Source organism: Psittacula echo, assembly GCF_963264785.1.
Source record: "Psittacula echo genome assembly, chromosome: 16".
Classification (NCBI taxonomy): Eukaryota; Metazoa; Chordata; class Aves; order Psittaciformes; family Psittacidae; genus Psittacula; species Psittacula echo.
In genome coordinates, this window is record NC_137752.1 from 9,860,445 (window position 1) to 9,879,125 (window position 18,681).

Genomic DNA, 18,681 nt, shown 5'->3' on the forward strand with positions numbered 1-18,681 from the left:
GAGCCCAACAACCCACCTTCGACAGGGGTGAACACAGCAAGATTATAAGCAAAGCTGCTGTGGGAAGTTGCTGGTGTCCTCGTTTCCCCTGTGCTGCAGGCTCCGGGGGTGGGAATCACTCCTGCTTTAGGAAAAAAAAAGCCAGGACATGTGGTTTCTGGCCTGTTTTGACCTCAGAAAGTACAAGCAAGAAGATTTTTGTTCTGGCAAAGGAGAGGATGAGAGTGTCCAAGGACACAGCAGCTCCAGGGAGTGGGGACCGGCAGCAGCATCTCCAGGGAACAGAGGCCAGGTCCTGGATCTCCCCTGGAGCCCCTCTGTCATTGCCTGAAGAGGAGGGTCCTTCCTCAGAGGGGAATTGCAGGGTGAGATCCAGGTACCATGTGCTTTGGAGGTACCATGGTGCTGTGTCTGGTCAACGATGTTTGCAGTGTGGATTCACACGATCCCCCAGATTTAGCAGGGGCTGCACAACACAGTATGATGAAAGCCGAAGTCCTTTAAGCCACTGGTACAGCCCAGGAAACAAACATGCATCTTCCTGCTCCAGATTTAGCTCTTTATCGATTTTCCAGCTGCATCCATCAGTCATTGTCCCAGGGCTCAAATTACCCATTAAAGACATCATGGAAATGAGAGGAGAAGAAGACAGTGTTGTGGTTTTGATGAAAAACATTAAACATCCCAAACAGCAATTTCTGGAAGGAAAACTTGTCCTTCTTAGGGTGGGGATGGCTTACATTTGTTCTTGAACAGCTCAGAGACACCGAGGGCTCCTGGATGCTTGAGGCATGGCCCGCAGCCCCTGCTCTCTGCTCCACTGGCAGCGCCATGACCCCCAGGAGGGGCTTGGAGGTCTGCATTTCAGCTTGTCACCTGCTTCAGATCCAGAGATAAACATCAAACCAGTTTCCAAATCCTCATGACTGCACTGGAGGGGACAAACAAGTCCAGAGGAGGCCATGGAGATGCTGCAAGGGCTGGAGCAGCTCTGCTCTGGAGCCAGGCTGAGAGAGCTGGGCTGGGGCAGCCTGGACAAGAGAAGGCTCCTGAAGGGGAGACCTGAGAGCAGCTCCAGTGCCTAAAGGGGCTGCAGGAAACCTGGAGAGGGGCTCGGGACAAGGGCCTGTAGGGACAGGCCAAGGGGAATGGCTTTAACCTGCCCGAGGGGAGACTGAGCTGAGCTCTTAGGCAGAAGCTCTTCCCTGGGAGGGTGCTGAGGCGCTGGCCCAGGGTGCCCAGAGAACTGTGGCTGCCCCATCCCTGGCAGTGTTCAAGGCCAGGTTGGACACAGGGGCTTGGAGCAAGCTGCTCTAGTGGAAGGTGTCCCTGCCCGGGGCTGGGGTTGGAGCTGGAGGAGCTTTAAGGTCCCTTCCAATCCAAACCAGGCTGGGTTTCTATGAAGTTTTCACCTGTCCCTGCTGCTGCTTCCCTTCACCTGCAGGTAACCTCTCATGGTTACTTTCTGCTCAAGGTGTCCTTGCAATCGATTTGTCCGCTGTGATTGCAGCTAGCTCCTCCCCACAGTTGTAGCATGGAGGGTCCCAAGGGACCAGGCCGTTGGAGATGCTGTTGACACTCCATCTTCACACAAATGCCCTACCTGGGGGCTTTACTCCATGAATACAATCTAAGACCCCTCCTGCAAAGAGACTCCCACCCCAGGAGCTGCACTGTGTCTCTCTGTTCAGAACAGCATCACCTAGTGTGCAGCAGGAGGTATCCCAGGCTCTCCTCCCTCACCCGAAGGTGTCCCCAGAGGGGAGGGCTGCTGCTCACCATGCCCAGCGGTGGATGTGCTGACTCAGCACCGCACACCCTGTGTAAACCCAGCCAGCTGCTGCCCCTGTTTGCTCAGCCTGCACCTCTCTGTTTGCTTTCGGGGATCACGATGGAAGGAGATGGCCTTTCAGCACCGGGAAATGGGGAAAGGCAGCTCCAGGCAGCTTCCCCAAGGATCCTCCACCAAGACCCAAATGCAATCCTCCCTGGAGCTCAAGGAGCTACAGAACAACGCACCCATTACAGCACAACCCGGCTGCCAAGAGCCAGGAGAATCATTTATTATCATTTCCTTGCAACAGAGAGATGGAATAAAGCACCTGCCCTCCCCAGGTGCCACCAGCAGCAGCCCCAGCTTCCACATAGGGATCTCTGTACATCCCAGCATAAAGTCCATTGGGAAAACCTCAATCCAAGTTTAAAAAAACCCTCCCCACATACAACCTAAAACCAGGAACCAGAAAAAAAAGTGGTTGAGAAAATAGGTTGCCCCCTCCCTCCTGCTATAAAATATTTATATATTTATATTCCTAAGGCGACGTTTCACAAGACCAGAAGCAAGGCTCCTAAAGAGGCTGAGCTTGCAGCCCAGGACACCGCAGAGCACACATCCCATGTGAGAAGCTAGTGTAGAAACCAAAGCCTCCACCCCCCCCATGCCTCAGTGGTCAGCATAGTCCTTGGTCTCCACCCCGGTCTCATTGAGCACCGTGGTCCTCATGATGGCCTCCGTGACCGCATAGGGGTCACAGTTGGCTGCCGGCCGCCGGTCCTCAAAGTATCCGTACCCATCCTGGCCAACCTGGCGCGGGATGCGGATGCTGGCACCTCGGTTGGCCACGCCGGCGGAGAACTCAAAGATGTTGGAGGTCTCATTGTGGCCGGTGAGGCGCCGGGAGTTGTCCCTGCCGCCCCGCGGGTCGTACACACAGATGTGGTAGTTGTGCCGCTTGCTCAGCTTCTCGATGGCAGCTTCGATGTGTCTGTGGGAGAGGAGAACAGGGACGGGTTTGTCAGCTGGTCCATTTGGGGGGTGTTCCTATGGCCAGGAAGGTTGCAACCCCCTCCTTTGTGCAGGGATGAGGACACCCCAGGGGACACTCATATGACCCAGACATGGTCTAGGGTGAGGTGTCCCTGCCCATGGCAGGGGTTGGAACTGGATGATCTTAAGGTTCTTTCCAACCCAAACCATTCCATGATTCTATGACAGGCCCAGCCCTGCCTGGTGCAGCCACCCAGGCACAGAGACTTACACTCTACAGAGCCAAACCTCCCAGGGACCCCCCAGGACTCACTTGAGGCCCCCTTCTCTCCGCATCTCCTCGGTGCTGTAGTTGGTGTGGCACCCAGCGCCGTTCCAGTTGCCAGTCATCGGTTTGGGGTCCAGAGTAGCCACAACCCCAAAGTCCTCACAGACGCGGTGCAGGATGAACCGAGCCATCCAGAGGTGATCCCCCATCTCAATGCCTTCACATGGGCCCACCTGGAATTCCCACTGGAAGGAGCAAGCAAGCACTAGTGAGGATGGGCAGGTTTGTGCCTCCCCATCCATCCCATCTCTACAACCCCTCAGTGAGAGCTGCCAGCCTGGGCAACAGCAGAGCTTTTCCCTTGGGTATCAGCAACAGGGATGGGAAGCATGGAGTTAAGCAACATGACAGCTTTGGCATGCAAGAAACTAGGAATAAACAGCTAAAACTAGAGCAAATCAGAAGGGTATTAATCCAAATGGAGGTAAATAAGCACCACTCCTGCCTTCAAGGCTGATGCTGGAGCTGCTGGCATGAAGAATCCCCCAACCCACACTGCAGAGGGCAGGGGATTAATGAGGAGCCCGTGAGTCCCCCCCAGGGCTGTTCTGTCCCTGCTGGAGCTGGGGTTGCGCCATCCACAATGACTAAGCAGTGGGTGACGCATTCATGGCTGCTGCCATGGCCCAGCCGGATGGAGCCCGGGATGCAGGAAGCAGCCAAGAAGGACCCTGGAGAAGTCCGGGCAAACAGCAGGGTCGTTAAAAGTCCTGGCCCAGATTAGCCCTCGCTTATCACCACCACATCAGGAGAGTCTGCGGCTCACAGGCTGCAGGGCCAGTCTGGCCACCCACCCAATGCAATCAGGGGCTCCTCCAGCTAACTCCTGACTAACCCCAGATCCTCCCCAAGCTGCTTCTCAAGGCCACGTCCCACCCCAGCTTCCCAGCTCTGGGGATGGAGGAGCAGGATGCACCCACTGCTCCATGTGCTGCTCCCACAGCCCATCCTGGCACCCACTGCCTCCTGCACCCCTGCTCCATGGTGAAGGAGAGCACAAGGAAGCACCAGGCTCCACACTGGCTGCCTGCTCTGTGAGGAGCTCGCCTGCACTTTGGCTCAGCTGTGATTTCACTTGCCTGCCCCAAAAAGCAGGGATTTGCATATCAAGATGAGTCAGGAGGGCATCAAACACAGACATTTTCATCCTATCATCCATGCAACTGCTCCCATCTAGACAAAACTCATGTGGGGAGTCATTGGATTTGGCATCCCAGAGGAGTTGCTGGGTTATTCCAGGCTCACAGTAACTCGTATCCATCACCATAAAGAGGGGTGCACAGGGCCATCCACACATACCTGGGAGGGCATCACCTCTGCATTGGTGCCACAGATCTTCACCCCTGCATAGAGACATGCCTTGTAGTGGGACTCCACGATGTCACGCCCGTACACCTTGTCTGCTCCAACCCCACAGTAATAGGGGCCTGGAAAGGAAGAAGGAGTCACGACCAAACTAAAGCTTTTGGCACCACCAGCAGCACTGCAGCATAATCCCACTGCTCCCAGGTACCAGCCATCATCTGCAGAGGATTTATGGGAGTTAAACAGTGTTCCCCTCCAGGGACCATCAAGCCATTGACCCCTACTCCAGGAGTGTGAGCAATTCCTCTCTGTAACTTTAGCCTTATCTAGGCAGTTAAACAGGACTTGTAATGCATCAACCGAGAAGTGGCCGGGAGATAAGGGCAGCTTGGTCTGCCCCAAGGCACCTCCGGACCCTCTGAGCACATCAAGCAGCCGAGATTGTTTTGACAACAGCCGACACTGTTCATGGCTGTGGTTTTATGCAGCTCCTCAAGCAGGTCAGACCCAGATCTCCTCCCCGCCTGCGGCAAGGGAGATGTTGAAAGCGGCCGGTCCCCACAAAAGGCTGATGATGCGGGCTGGGAAACCCCTGACCCTGTCCCAGACTGCAGCATTGGCGCTGGGGCTCGCTCAGGAGCGCTCCATGAGCCGGCCCTTTCCGAGCAGCCACGGGAGGAGTTGGCTTTCCCAGCCCTTGCCAAACAAGTGGTGCCGCGGAGCTGAGCTGCTTGTGCTCCGCGGGGAGCCCGGCGGGAGCGGCTCCCTGCAAACAGCTCCTGACCCCATCCCGGTGCCAGCCGCCACGGGGAAGCGGCACCGAGGATGAGGATGGGATGCTCACAGCCAGGCAGCAGGGTGGGAGCCAAGGGGGGCACTGGGGTTGGGGAAGGGATGAGTACTTACCCTGTGGGCCGGGGAAGCCGTTGTCGGGCCAGCCATAGGGGTGGCCGTTGATGCCCAGCAGTGTGTACTCCTGCTCCATCCCAAACCAGGGGTGGCTGTCCTTAACCAAGTCCATGATCTTCTTGCATGTGTGTCTCAGGTTGGTCTCTGGGAGCAGAGAGGGCTGGGTTAGACCTGTGCCATGGGCAGGCACACACCATGCTCTGCTCCATCCTACCTCACTCCACCACGGCCAAGTGCTTCCCACAGAAGCCTTAAGAGAACCAGTGAGGAAATCCCCTCTTCCTGCAAAGCTCCCTGCTCACTCAGCTCCTCCTTGCAGAGCTACTCCATCACCACAACATCAGGCCACAGGCTGAGAGGGCGTAATTAGCCTATTTCCCAAACCACCACCAATGGTCCATGAGCATCCTCCTCCTCTTACATACCAGGAGACCAGGAGCTATCCCCCAGCCCTGTCCTACAGGCATCTAGCAGATCTGGGAGCAGGGACTATATATCTCCCATCACTACTTCACCCCCAGCTTAACCATCCTTCTCTTTCTCCAGCTCCAGGCTGGCTGGTGGAGCCCAGGGCAATCAGAGCTTTGCCAGAAAAGATACATTTAGCAGAGAACCATCCTAACACGGGACAACATGTCAGGATAGGGGAATGAGGACTTGGACCAAAAGTGTAAGGGAAAACACAGCTGAAAAACTGTTGTGACAGGGACAGGCAGCGTCCATGCTCCAAATTCTGCCTTTAAATCACAGTAAAAGACCCCAAAGCAGCTACAACACATGCCCATACCATGGGGCTGGAGAAGAGCAGTGACATCCCCCTTGTACTGATGGCAGAAGAGGGAAGGAAGTTATCACCCACTCAGAGCCCAGAGAGTCCTTAATCTCTATGGAGAACCCCTGGGAAGAGCTGGAGGGTGCACCCCTTATCTGTGGGGCTCTGGGTTGAGCTCTCGGCCCTGGCTCCAGCCCCAGGAGCTCCAGGGGCTGGGGGTCTCTTTACAAAGAGCTGCCATGGAAGAGCTGCCAGGCAGGGATCTCAACCAAGACTGTTCTCCCTGGCTGAAAGCCATGGTGCTGTCTGAGGAGGAACCAGCTCTGTCTTTCACCATCGCTGCCCACAGCCTCTCCTCTGCATCATCCCGCAGATGCCATCCTCTCTCCCCGATGCACCCAGCAGGAACATGGCCCCATTTCACTGGTAAATAACCAGCTGGTTGCTGACAGAACCCCCTCCGGGAGCCCCTCAGCACATCCCTGCGCACCGTCTGCCTGTCCCCTGTCTGGGGCTTTATCAGAGGAACAGGACAGACACTGGGACTGCCGGCTTCTGCCTGCGGTGATAAGAGACCAAGAGCTGGCGCGCTCCAGGGCTGCTTGCAAAAGGTCAGCACCTTCTGCCTCCTTCTCTACAGCTGCCCATCAGCAAGGAAAGCAGCCACAAGCCCGGCACTTTAAAACTCCCACCGCTCCTTGGGTTAACCCCAGCCCCAGGGGTGGATATGCTCGGGCTCAAAAGCCAGGTGACGCCTTCAGCATACTTGAGCTGGCAAGCGCCATGAGCTCCACATCTCACTGCTCTTCTCCTCGCCCTGCACCTCCAGAACAGGTTCCTGCAAGCAACCGCCGCCACCAGCCCGTGAATTTCAGAGCCTCAGGCCAAGCACCCAGTGTTGAGCTGCTCCCCAGGACCAGCAGTGCAGAGTGAGCAGCTCCTCGGAGGGATGGCACCCTAAACAGTAAGTGGGTAACCCGTGGAAGCCGGGGCGCGTGCTGGAGGTGCTCACCTGCGGGTTTCCTGTTGTACTTCAGCACTTCACAGAGCACCAGCTTGTTGGGGTCCAGGCAGAAAGGGTCCCTGAACATGCGGACAGGCACCAGGAACATGTCGCTGTTGGAGCCCTCTGCCTGTGCCGTGCTGGAGCCATCGAAATTCCACTCAGGGACATCTACGAGGCAGGAGGGATACAGAGAGGAGTGGGATTGTGAAAAGGTATCTCATATATGGATTGTGCCAAGTGTTGGTTGGCTTAGACCCAGGATGGAGAACCCAGAGGACACTGAGTGCTGTGGGATGATGATGGCCAAAAGGTTTTCCTGCCCAGCAGAGCTCTTGAGCATCAGTGTGCTCACCACCTCCCCCACCCCCCCCCCAGCACAACCAGGGTACAGGCAGGATCAGCCTCAGTCACTTCACCCCCCTCCATCAAACCCCATCCAGATGCTGACACGTCCCCACGCCTGTTTCCCTGGTGGAGAGGGGTGAGGATCTCATCCTTCCCTTCCCACCCAGCCCCACTGGCACAGATTAAGCAAACCACAGCAACACGCTTAATACAACCCCATGAGATAACTAAAGTGGGTATCACCAGCGCCACACAAACAGGGAGAGCAAGTGCCAGCTCCCAGTGCCCAAAGAACTTTTCCCCAGCCCTGCACCCCGCCACCCACCACCCAGAGGGACAAGCAGCGGCGTTACCTTCGATGCTCTTGGGCTCCTTGTCGAGGGTCCTGCTCTTGCAGCGCACGCCCTCGCCGCTGCCGTCGATCCACACATAGGTGACCTGCACCAGCCCGTCCTGGGGCAGCCGCACGTACTGCTCCCGCACCAGCTTGTTCAGCCTGGAGCTGTGCGACACCGACATGGCGACGGCCCTGCGGGAGCGTGCAGGTGAGCGCGGCACCACCCCCGGCCCGTCCCCACCCGTTAAAGAGCCTCCAAACCCCCGAAACGAACCACCCCGAGCAGCGCCCAGCAGCACCCCCCCCACCGAGCGTCCCCCCGCGGGGATCGAACCCGCAGCCCCACCGCTCACCGGCCCCAGCGCTGCTCACGCCCGCGCTCGCCGCGCTTTATACGCGCCCGCGGCCGGAGGGGAGGGGGGCGGATGCGGCTCCGCCCCGGGAGGCTGCGGCACCGCGGCGGGACCCCGAGAGCAGCCTTCGGTGTGCGCTGTGCTTCCCATCCAAACACCGGGAAACAGCGGGAAAGCTCTGCCCTGTGAGGGTGCTGAGGCGCTGGCACAGGGTGCCCAGAGAAGCTGTGGCTGCCCCATCCCTGGCAGTGTTCAAGGCCAGGTTGGACACAGGGGCTTGGAGCAAGCTGCTCCAGTGGAAGGTGTCCCTGCCCGTGGCAGGGGTTGGAACTGGATGAGCTTAAGGTCCCTTCCAACACAAACCGGTCTGGGATTCTGTGATTACTTATTAAAGCAATAACTAACTTATGGTGAAAATCTCACTTTATTGATCAACAAGTTCTTGGCCAATAACTTGTTATTTATAAAACACCATGTATTATTCAGTGAAAATACAATTTACAGCCTCCTGCTCCCTCACTGCTGCATCCCCCCTCCTGGCACGTTGTTTCTGTAGGGTCAGCTCCTGCATGCCAGCTGGGGCTCTGCCTGGTGAGGCTGGCTCAGTGCATGCCCCCCTTGAAAGTCCCCCAGAAGCCTCGATGGGCCCATGCCCTGTGGAGTGCAATGCTTTGGAGTGGAGTGAGGTGTCTGGCTGGCCCTGGGGACAGAGGCATCCACGTCCCTGGGACATGAGCATCCAGATCCCTGAGGACAGCGGCAATTTGGTCCCTGGGGACATGGGTATCCACATCCCTGGGGGCAGGGTTAACCAGGTCCCTGGCAGCCCTACCGCTATCCATGTCCCCCCTACCCAACCCTGGACACCCCCAGGACATCTCCTGCCCACTTGCTCCAGCCCTTCCCTGCTGCAGGGCTGCATTTGCCTCCTGGGTGTCTGCGCTTTGAAAGAACAAGAAACACGGGAGCAGAAATCACCAACTGCAGCCCCTCGCTACCGTACAGTGTTGAGCTAAAGTACAACTTTCACATTTGCAAGCACTGGGACACAGTAGAGTACCTTAAACCCAAACACTCCACGCTCAGCAATGGCTCTGATCTGATTTACACGCAATACCCCTCAACCAACAGCTGTGAATCGGAATAGGTTATTTCAATCCAGCCCCAATGTGCGGCTCTGCAGCCGATCCCAAAGCTCGCTCAGGTTAAACCGGGCGCTGCCTTCCCTGTTTTCCATCGGTGCGCCCCGGGGCTCGTGTCTGTTGGAGCAGACGGATCCACAACGTGCCCGCGCACAGCCCAGCGCAGCGCAAACAGCCGGCGCCTCCCGGCTGTTATCACAAAGACTCCGGTGTTTTCCTTCTGGGAGGAGGGCAGGATCCAAACAACCCCCAGCAAACGCGGCCGGGTGAGCGCACCACGACCCTCCAGCCTCGGTCTGTGAGCAGTTTCCCAATGCTGCAGATGAGAAAAGGCTTTAAAGCACAGCCAGGCTCTGGGTTTTGCTGATTCCCCTGCTCCTTGAGCCACACTCATGCTTGTGGCTGCCTGACTCACCCCCAGGAATGTTTTTTTGCAAAACAGTGAAACATCTGCGTTGGACCTGTGCAAAACTCCTCTTGACAGTCAATGTCCCCCCATCGGGACACCTCCTTGCTAGGCACAGACCCACAAACTGGCCCCATTGCACCTCCTCACCGGGCACTGACCCCAAACCTCCAGCTCTGTTTTCCTTCTGAAGGTGTTTTGGTCCCACAGGCGGATAAAGAACCAGGAAGAAACCCGAAAGCATCTGGGATTGCACAAGAACCAGGAAATGAGATTGGCAGAGAGAGAAGCAAAACTTAATGAGCAATTTTGGTCCCTGGGTGCTGACATCAGTGGCAGTGGGCTGCGGGCAGGCTGGACGTCACCATCACCATCACCAGCCCCACTGCCCCTGCCTGCTGCCTGCAGCTCTCGTGCCAAGGAGGTGGCACCCAGGAATGCGCCCGAGGTTCCCCAGAGCAGCAGTGGCAAAGCCACGTGGGTCTCCTCTGTGTCACCCTTGTGCCACCCAGGGCTCCTGTAGCTGGGGTGCAGCTCAAAAACAGCCACCTCCCTCTCTGGGGTATTTTAGGGACACATCCATGAGTGCAGTTGCAGAGCTCACTGTTTCCTCATTCTTGTTTGGAAATCATCCCAGCACAGGAGGAAACGTACCCCTGGGTGTGCAGCCCAGCAGCAGCGCTTCCCGGAGCTGTTGCAACACGAGCAATGGAGCATCAGCAGCTCTGCTGGGTCCCTTGGCCTGGTGCACACATCCCTGTCCTGCCTGGGGAGCTGGAGCACATGGGACCCATCTCAGGGCTGGTGGAGCAGTGCTGATGGTGAGCTTTCATGATAAGCAGGAAGGATGGAGATGGACCTGCATCCCCTGGGAAGCATCACAAACCGAACCCAGGGAGAGCTGAGCCATCTCTCTGGAGCCTGATGTGTTCCATCCTTCCAGCAGACAGCAGGACCAGCACCAGTGTGTTCATGTGAGATGCCAGGGTTCACATCCCTGAGCTGGATATGGGAGAGCCTCTTTTTATTGCCAGTGAAAGCCCCAGTTTCCCTCCTGGAATCACCCAGCTGAGCAGAAACAGCCCAAAGCATGAGTGGGCTCAAACCCATGGAGAAACCAAGCAAGCTGCAGGCTGTGTTAACACTCACTGGTAACTGGGTTGGGGAGCAGAGCTCCTCTTTGAATGACTGAAACCACTGAGCACCAAAGGACCCAAATGGGGAAGCCAGAGCAAACATGATAATCGCTCACCCAGCCAAAGCCCATCCGGCTCCAGGAGGACAAACACGGGCTGTTTATGGCTGTTTGGGGACCAGCCCGCAGGCGCACAGCCACATCCCATCCCTGCCCCAGCCCTGCAGCCGAGCAGCTCACCAGGTATGTGCTTGATGCCAAATTGCTTCACGTCAAGAGGGGTTTCAGTGAGCACAAAAGGATTTCTGCCATGGCGTGCTGGGCATCTGCTCATTCAGGTTTTCTTGGGATCAGGACTTGCCTCTCCTCAGTCTAATTCCAGCCGTTTCTATAGCATCAACTCTATGCTACACCAGTAACACTGGACACAATCCGCACCTGGATCCTTGAGCTCTTGAACAACATTTCATCCCCCAAGCGAGCCCATGCTCTGCAATCACCAGGTTCCTGCTCCCCTCTGCACCAGGTACAGTAAATATTAACCACCATAAGGCATCCGACTCGGAATCAGTGACTGGCCCAAGGTCAGCAGTCAGAGGAGCTGGAGGCAGAAGGGAGCAGCGATGTCCTTGTAGAAGTAAAAGGTGACGCATTAAATCTCCAGAGGCCTTTGCTAAAGCCCATTCAGAGCTGTGGCATGGCACTGGAGATAGCACACGGCAGGAAGAGAAGCTGATTCTGCTTCATTGCTGCAGCACAGCCCAACCATCACCTCCACCATGGCGATGGAGATGCCATTCAGTGCCCACCGGGATCACCCAGCAGTTGCAGGCGATGCTACAGGATACAGCAGGGCTGTTCCCTTTCCCAGCACTGTTATTTGGGGTGATGGCCACGGACCTGCATCCAGTGATGCCTACAGAGTTCTCCTGGGGAGACCTGGCCAAGGCCCGAGCATTTTCAGTTCTTATCTCTTTGACTTTGAGACATTATCAGCCCAAGTGTTCTCCAGCCGTGCCAGAATACACCAAAGATGTTATTAAAGCCTTTGCTTTCATAGTAATAATAAAAGCCTTAGGAAATTTGCCAGGTTGAAACACTTTGGTAACACAAACACTTTACCAAGAAAGGGTTAAACAGGGACTAACTTACCTGCTGTGGTTAAACAGGGATTAACTTGCCTCCTGGGTTGACTTCTAACACCTTCACCCCAGTTACAACAAGGCAGGGATTGAGCTGGGCACCCTGCAGCCTTGGCTCGTCAGATCCCTCCCCACACCAGCCTGGAGGCATCACTGAAGGGACCATCCCTGGGCACGGCAGAAAGCAGAGCTATTGGGATGCAGAGCTTGTGTCCTACCCTAGATCACCCTCCAGGGCTCAGAGCTGAGGTTGTTAAAGGCCAGGAGCATCCCCCGGAGCCCTGGACCATGCACGGAGCCCAGGCAGGAGCGTTTCCTCTCGCAGGTTCAGGGGGATCAGCCCGTGTCTGTGTCCTGCTCAGGCTGTTTGGTGGGGAGATTAGAGGGGAGGCAAAGAGCAGGGTCGGTGCAAACACCATAAAGGGATTAGAGAGGCCGGGGGGAGCGGTGGGGATGTTCCTGAGCGCTGCGGGGAGGAGGCAGTTTCAGAGCTGAGGAAACGCTGTGAAGAAAGAGACCGTGGGGCAGCAGCTCTGAGGTGAGGGGTCCGGGGTGCTGCTGGGTGCTGGGTGCAGCAGGAGAGGACCAAGGTGGGGCAGGTCAGTGCTGGAGCAGAGACCACCCAGCCCCGTGCTCAGGGAGGGCTGTGCTGGCGTTTCCCTGTCCCAAATACACCCTCACTTTTACACCTTTCCTACAAAACAGCTGAACCGACAGTTTCCCTTTACAGTTGAGACATATTTAAGCAACAGCAAGTCTCCTTATGTCTACATGTTTGCACCCAAACCACTTCCTCTTCATTCGAAGAGAATGATAGATCTTTTTATGTACATACACACACACATATGTCATAAAACCATAGAACCCCAGCCTGGTTTGAGTTGGAAGGGACCTTAAAGCTCACCCAGTTCCAACCCCTGCCACGGGGTTGCTCCCACCCCGAGGGGAGCCCAGGAGACCCCAGACCCTGATTTTCCTCCTCTACTCACCCTGGCTCAGCTGGGTTGGGAGGATGCTTCCCCCTCACTCCTCTTCCCAGCCTCCCCTGTGCAACACGGGAATAACAGCTTGAACCAGCTCCTGGCTTGGGGGAGTGAGGACCTGCTCCAGGGCTCAGAGCAACCCCACTGTGAAGCCAGTGACTCCCCTCCAGCCTCGCAGCTGCGGTGTGAGCTGCCCAGAGAAGCCCAGGCTGCCCCGCAGCACAGGCAGTGCATTGGGAGCTCCCTGCAGGAAGCTCAGCTCCAGGGGTGGGTGTGCACTTGTTGAGGGAAGGTCCATCTCAGGAGGCAGCAGAAGGGGCTCACAGAGCAGCGGCACTGGGCAAGGATGCCCTGAGCATCCTCATAGAGCCCCTGAGCTCCCCCACTCCTCCAGCCCACAGGCAGAATAAACCTGGCTATAAACCCCAAGCTGTGTTCATAGAACCCCAGCCTGGTTTGGGTTGGAAAGCACCTTAAGATCATCCAGTTCCAGCCCCCTGCCATGGGCAGGGACACCTCACCCTGAACCGTGTTGCCAGGGCTCTGTCTGACCTGGCCTTGAAGATTTCCTCCACAAGGATTTCGTTTGAATTTACCTTTAATCCCCCAGCAGTCCCTTCAGGCTGCAGGGAAAGAAGCTGGGGGGATACAAGGGGACGTTGGCACCTGCCTGACCTCGGGAAGCCAACGGGAAAGGAGCCAGCAGGTGCAGTTTGCAGATCACCAGCGCAGGAGCAGCAGAGGGTGGCTCGGCAGGAGCAGGAGCACAAAACCCGTTAGAGAGGAGCAGGGCTGGGCTCAGCTCCCCTCAGGGTCACCACAGCCCAGGGCTGAGGAGGGCAGGCTGCCTGCAGAGCCCCACACCAGGGCTGCCCCAGGCGCTGGGACCTGAGGGGTGCCTGGCCATGGGGAAGGACCAGTTCCCTGGGGGGCTGTGAAACACTGGGGAAGTTTCTTCTCATCTCTTTAGAGGAAGAAATCACGACTCAGATCCACCCAGATCCATCCCTGTCCCACAAGGATCTCACCTGGCTCCCAGCTTTTCCTGCAGCCAGCCCTTTGCTTCAGGGACAGGACCAAAGGTCCCATTGCCAGCGTGTGAAACCTGCCCCAGGCTCCAGCCAGGCTCCTGGGATGCAAAACTCCATCTGAAACACGTCAAAACTCCCATAGCACAAAGGGCTCTGAGCAGGGACCCACCAGAGGTGAACCACCACATGTGGCAGATGGGATGAGGAGCACCAGCAAGCGATGCACCCAAGCAGGATGGCAGCTGGCCGCAGCATCCTCACCCAGCTGGTTTCCCAGCCCTGTATCCTGTTTGGCAACACATGCAAAAGCTTTTTCACTTACCTTGCTCACAGCCAGCCCGGGCATTCAGACCCATGAGGCTTCCTTGGCTGGGGTCAAAGGAGGCTCTTTCTTTCCTGGTAGTTTCTGTTATGCCGGTGCTTTCCCAAAAGCAGTGCTTTTCTCTGCAGAAGCAATGGCATCTCCTTGCAGTCACGTGCTTTCAAGAGCTGGAACTTTAAAGTAATTCAGCTCTTTTAAGGCAATTCCTACAGCTGCAGGGTTTGGCTTTAGATGCACAGAATAAGGCTGCCTTGGGCAGGTGCTGTGCAGTCTGAGGCCATTGGAGCAGCTGGGGAGACATCTGGGGGCAGAAGCTTTGTTTTTTAAAGGAAAACACCTCCTTGCCAGCTTGTTGGAGCCTTTTGCACAAGGAAAAGGCAAATCCTCTGCTCAGCACGGTTGAAGCTTGCAGAGTCTGTAGCTCATTTCATATCCTACAAAGGGAAAACCAGGAGGGCTTTTCTGTGAACTTAAACCAAACCTGCCAGCCCTAGAAACTCCCTTGTTCTGGGGAAAAGGCCCTCTAAGCCCTTCGTTTTCGTCTCATTTAACCCATTTTGGAAGTAGACTGATACAAATGGAATTCTCTTCCCTAGCAGAGCATCCCATCCACGAGGGCTTTCAGAGCCTCCCAGCAGAGCTTAAACTGATCCAAGTGTGGTCTTCTGAAATACCCTGGAGTCATCACCCCCTGGCAGTGCTCATCCCGTGCCCCACAACCAAATGTGAACCCATCCAAACACATTGGAGACCAAACCAGCTTCTTTCATTACCCGACTCTTCAGAGCCTCTTCCAGCGTTGCCGTGGGCTGAGCTGGGGATGCAGCCCCTCGTGGTCACTTTGACTTTGAGGAGGGATCAGGCTGTTTCCTGAGGGCTTGCCAGGGGAGGCTCTTGTGCTGATGTTGGAGGAAGGGTACAAAACAAAAGCTGCCTTCTCCATTCACCTTTCTCTCCCAGCTCCCCTGGCCCTGAGGTGTCTGGTGGGAGAGGGGATGAGATCCAAGCCTTGGGCCATGGCTGCTGCATGGGGTGTGGAGCATCCCAAAGCTGCTCAAGCCACCAAGAGCTCGGTGTTCTTGCTCTGTCTCTTTTACTGGGCTCCCCAGCACAAGGGAGGGACATGGGCATCCTTGGACCACACGAGCTCCAGAGGCCCCATCCCACCTCAACCACTCTGGAAGAAGAAGAAAGCTTTCACGGCAGCATCAAGCCAAGGCAGCAGCCACCGAATGCCTTCAGAGGGGGATGAGCCGAGCTTTGGCATGGCACGTTCATTTAGGCTGTGGTTAGATTTTGTCATGTCATAAACAGGAAGCACGTTTCCAAGTCACCAGCTAAAAATGTGGGTAAGTGGCCATGGTTCTTGCTGGGCAAGCAGGCTCTGTCAGCACGGGCTGCCCACACACCGCATCGGTGCTGCCAGGATGCCAATGCTATGGATGAAATAGATCCCCAGCCCTGCACAGCAGGGAGAAGCTGAGGGCTTTCCCCAGGCCTGTGTCAGCAGCGCTTCCTCCCATGGGTGACCACTGGAAATGCTCAGAAGGGCTCTGATATCATGAGAAAAACCTCTCAATAACTCATCATCCATCATCTTCATATGCAAATAGGCTGATATTCCCCTGGGGAGGAAGGGCTCTGGGAAAACCAGGGAATCTGCAGAATGAAATGTTTGTAGCCAGGGTGAGAGCTTTCTGCTGAAGCCCTGAGGAATGGATCTCCATCCCCTGGGGTGGGACCCATTTATAGCACCCCTGCTCCCATGTGTGCCATGTGCTGCAGCACCATAGTATCACAGAATCGCAGCCTGGTTTGTGTTGGAAGGGACCTTAAAGCTCCTCCAGCTCCAACCCCTGCCATGGACAGGGACACCTTCCACTAGAGCAGCTTGCTCCAAGCCCCTGTGTCCAACCTGGCCTTGAACACTGCCAGGGATGGGGCAGCCACAGCTTCTCTGGGCACCCTGTGCCAGCGCCTCAGCACCTCCATAATAAGGAATTTCTTTGTTATATCCAACCTGAATTTCCCCTGTTTCAGTCTGAACCCATCACCCCTTGTTCTGTTGCTACAGCCCCTGATGAAGAGCCCCTCTCCAGCATCCTTGTAGGTCCCCTTCAGATACTGGAAGTGCATTGGGTGCAAACCTCAATGCAATGCTCCATACAGCACAAAACTACAGGGTGAGAACCCCAATAGAACACTGCTGTACTTCACAAAGCCTGACACGTGGTTTGCGTTTGGTGTCATCTGGAAAGAAACCACTGGCTTAATCCAAACCTTGAACCCAGCTTCACCATGGGAAGACACCATCTGCCCGACTCCAAGACTCTTCCATCATTTACAGTCTTTTACCAAGCTTCTCTCCCCCAGCACCACCTTTGCTGTTCTCTTGGTGAGCTCAGGTACCACAAGGTATCATCACAGGACCAGGATCTCCACGTTGCCAGGTCATACAGGGGGACTTGGTGCCACGGTCTAACCCTTTCCAACCCTGATCAGTCTATGATTCCATGGTGGGGTTTAGGGCCTGGGTTCACCAGGGCTGCTCCAGAAGTTCATGATGCTCTACAGAAAACCAGCTCAGGTCAGACTCCTGTTTATTTGCCTGTCTCACTTGTGAGGGCAAGGACCCAGGCCACTGATGTGACACTGCACAGCCTCCTGCAGCAGGCTCCCAGCCCGAGCCCGGCTGGGATCCACCACAGCACCACCAACAGCCATTCTCTAAACAGTCAAGAGGATTTAGGAGACCAGTGACAGGGTTCTAAAGCCCATTCCCTTGGCCATCACCGTTCACAAGAGCTCAGCCAGTGACCAAGCCCCTTACAGCCTGCTCCATTAAAGCCTGCGCTGCACCACGAGGACCTGATGGCTCTTCCGTGACCCAAACAGAATCCCTCTCTAGGGAATATTACTGGAAATCACAGGCTGCTTCTGTGCGTTTTTAGCACACGGGATCTCACCTGGTGGCCCTGTGAGAGGGTCAGCAGCCCCCGCAGTGCTCACACATACCTGTCTGTGCAGAACAGGCAATGCCGATTCGCATCCTTGGGTGGGTGAAGGATCGGTCAGCCCTGGAACAGCAATTTCCATGTGTGACCCAACCCGGAGATGGGTGTCCGACACCTGGAACATTCCTGCTGCGCTTCCCTCTCCCCTCTGCCCAGGCCCAGCGGATTCCCATCTCCCAGTCTCAGCCCTCAGCTGCGCTTGGGGGTGAACCAGAGCTTGGGGCTGAGGTGGGACCAAAGTTGATTTAAATCAAGCTGGAAAAGGTGGTGCCAAGAGCTGGGAGCCTGAAAGTGGTCACCCAAAGCCATTGGTGACTTCATCTTTGCCCACAGCTGGAAACCAACTGTGTTTGCCTTGTGAGCCTTTAGCATGAGCCTGGTTCCTTCATGGTGAGGGGCCAGATGCAGTGAAGATGCACCTATGGAGCAGTGATAAACTGGACTGAACCAAGCAACGGTATGGCCGTGCTCCTTAGAGATGCACGAGTTCGTCTCAGACAGGCATAAGAAAACCACCTTTAAATAGTAAAAGTTCACAACCATTTTCCTCACAGCAAGTGCATAGGGACCATATTCCCAGAAGGTTTTTTTCAAAGCAAACATGTCAGGAATGGGATGACTTTACTGGATTTACTGAATACTCAGTAACTACGCAAACCAAGGAAGGGCAATAGGATTTGTGGTGTTGCTTAGGGTCAGTTTTGGGTTTAAAATACAGGATGAGATACAGTCACTTGCAGGACTGAAGATACGTTTTAGTTCCTGATTATTTGCCCCATCTGTCTTTGTCTGAACCACTATGGGATGTAAAGCTGGTTGTCCAGGTGAATTACTGGCAGTGAGGTAAGAGCAGAAGGGTGAATGTTGACCTGGAGAAGGGTTTAGCATCACAATCATGAGAGTTATGCTCCCTGGTGGAATAAAGGGGGATTATCCTGACCGGCTCCTCCCCATCACTTGCTCCCCTGGGTTCGGAAAGATCAGGCTTTGTCTTTTCGCTGGGCTCTTTGGCAGGTGCTGTGGTGGGGATGGGAACAGGCACCTTTCCCCCAGACATTTACAAACGTTTCCTTACTTATGCATCAAATCAGTAACGCAAAAGTATTTCCTCCTCTAAGTCAGAGCCCGAAACCAAGGTGCTGTTTGCTGCCACCCACATGCCTGTGTGAGGCAGGGCCCTGGAGCCTGCCTGGGTTTTGCAATAGGATTTATCCCGTAGGAGTGTTACCAACAGCAGGGAACTGCACCTTCCCACTGAGCTTGCAAGGTGCGCTGCACAGCAGCCCCTGGGAGGGCAGGCAGGGGATTAGCCAGAGAATTAACTGGGAGAGAGAAGCCAAGTCAGACAATGAGCCTCTCAGTCACTTGTACCTGCCCTTGATCC

General features: G+C 55.8%; 1 protein-coding gene across 1 annotated transcript; it reads right to left on the reverse strand.

Moving 5' to 3' along the window:
- Nucleotides 1-2,323: 2,323 nt before the first annotated feature.
- Nucleotides 2,324-7,975, reverse strand: LOC308227790 (glutamine synthetase). Its single transcript, XM_080630631.1, has 6 exons — nucleotides 7,786-7,975; nucleotides 7,094-7,255; nucleotides 5,307-5,453; nucleotides 4,395-4,522; nucleotides 3,081-3,280; nucleotides 2,324-2,765 (listed from the first exon to the last, which is right to left on the reverse strand). The coding sequence occupies exons 1-6, from the start codon at nucleotides 7,949-7,951 to the stop codon at nucleotides 2,444-2,446; spliced, it is 1,125 nt and encodes a 374-aa protein (XP_080486757.1). The 5' UTR covers nucleotides 7,952-7,975; the 3' UTR covers nucleotides 2,324-2,443.
- Nucleotides 7,976-18,681: the final 10,706 nt, after the last annotated feature.

Excerpts from the sequence above, each read along its gene's own strand:
- LOC308227790 (XM_080630631.1), bottom strand. The coding sequence starts at position 7,951 with ATGTCGGTGTCGCACAGCTCCAGGCTGAACAAGCTGGTGCGGGAGCAG. Across the intron at positions 5,454-7,093 it reads GTACAACAGGAAACCCGCAG|AGACCAACCTGAGACACACA; the intron begins GTGAGCACCTCC and ends CTCTGCTCCCAG. Across the intron at positions 2,766-3,080 it reads CGGAGAGAAGGGGGCCTCAA|ACACATCGAAGCTGCCATCG; the intron begins GTGAGTCCTGGG and ends CCTCTCCCACAG.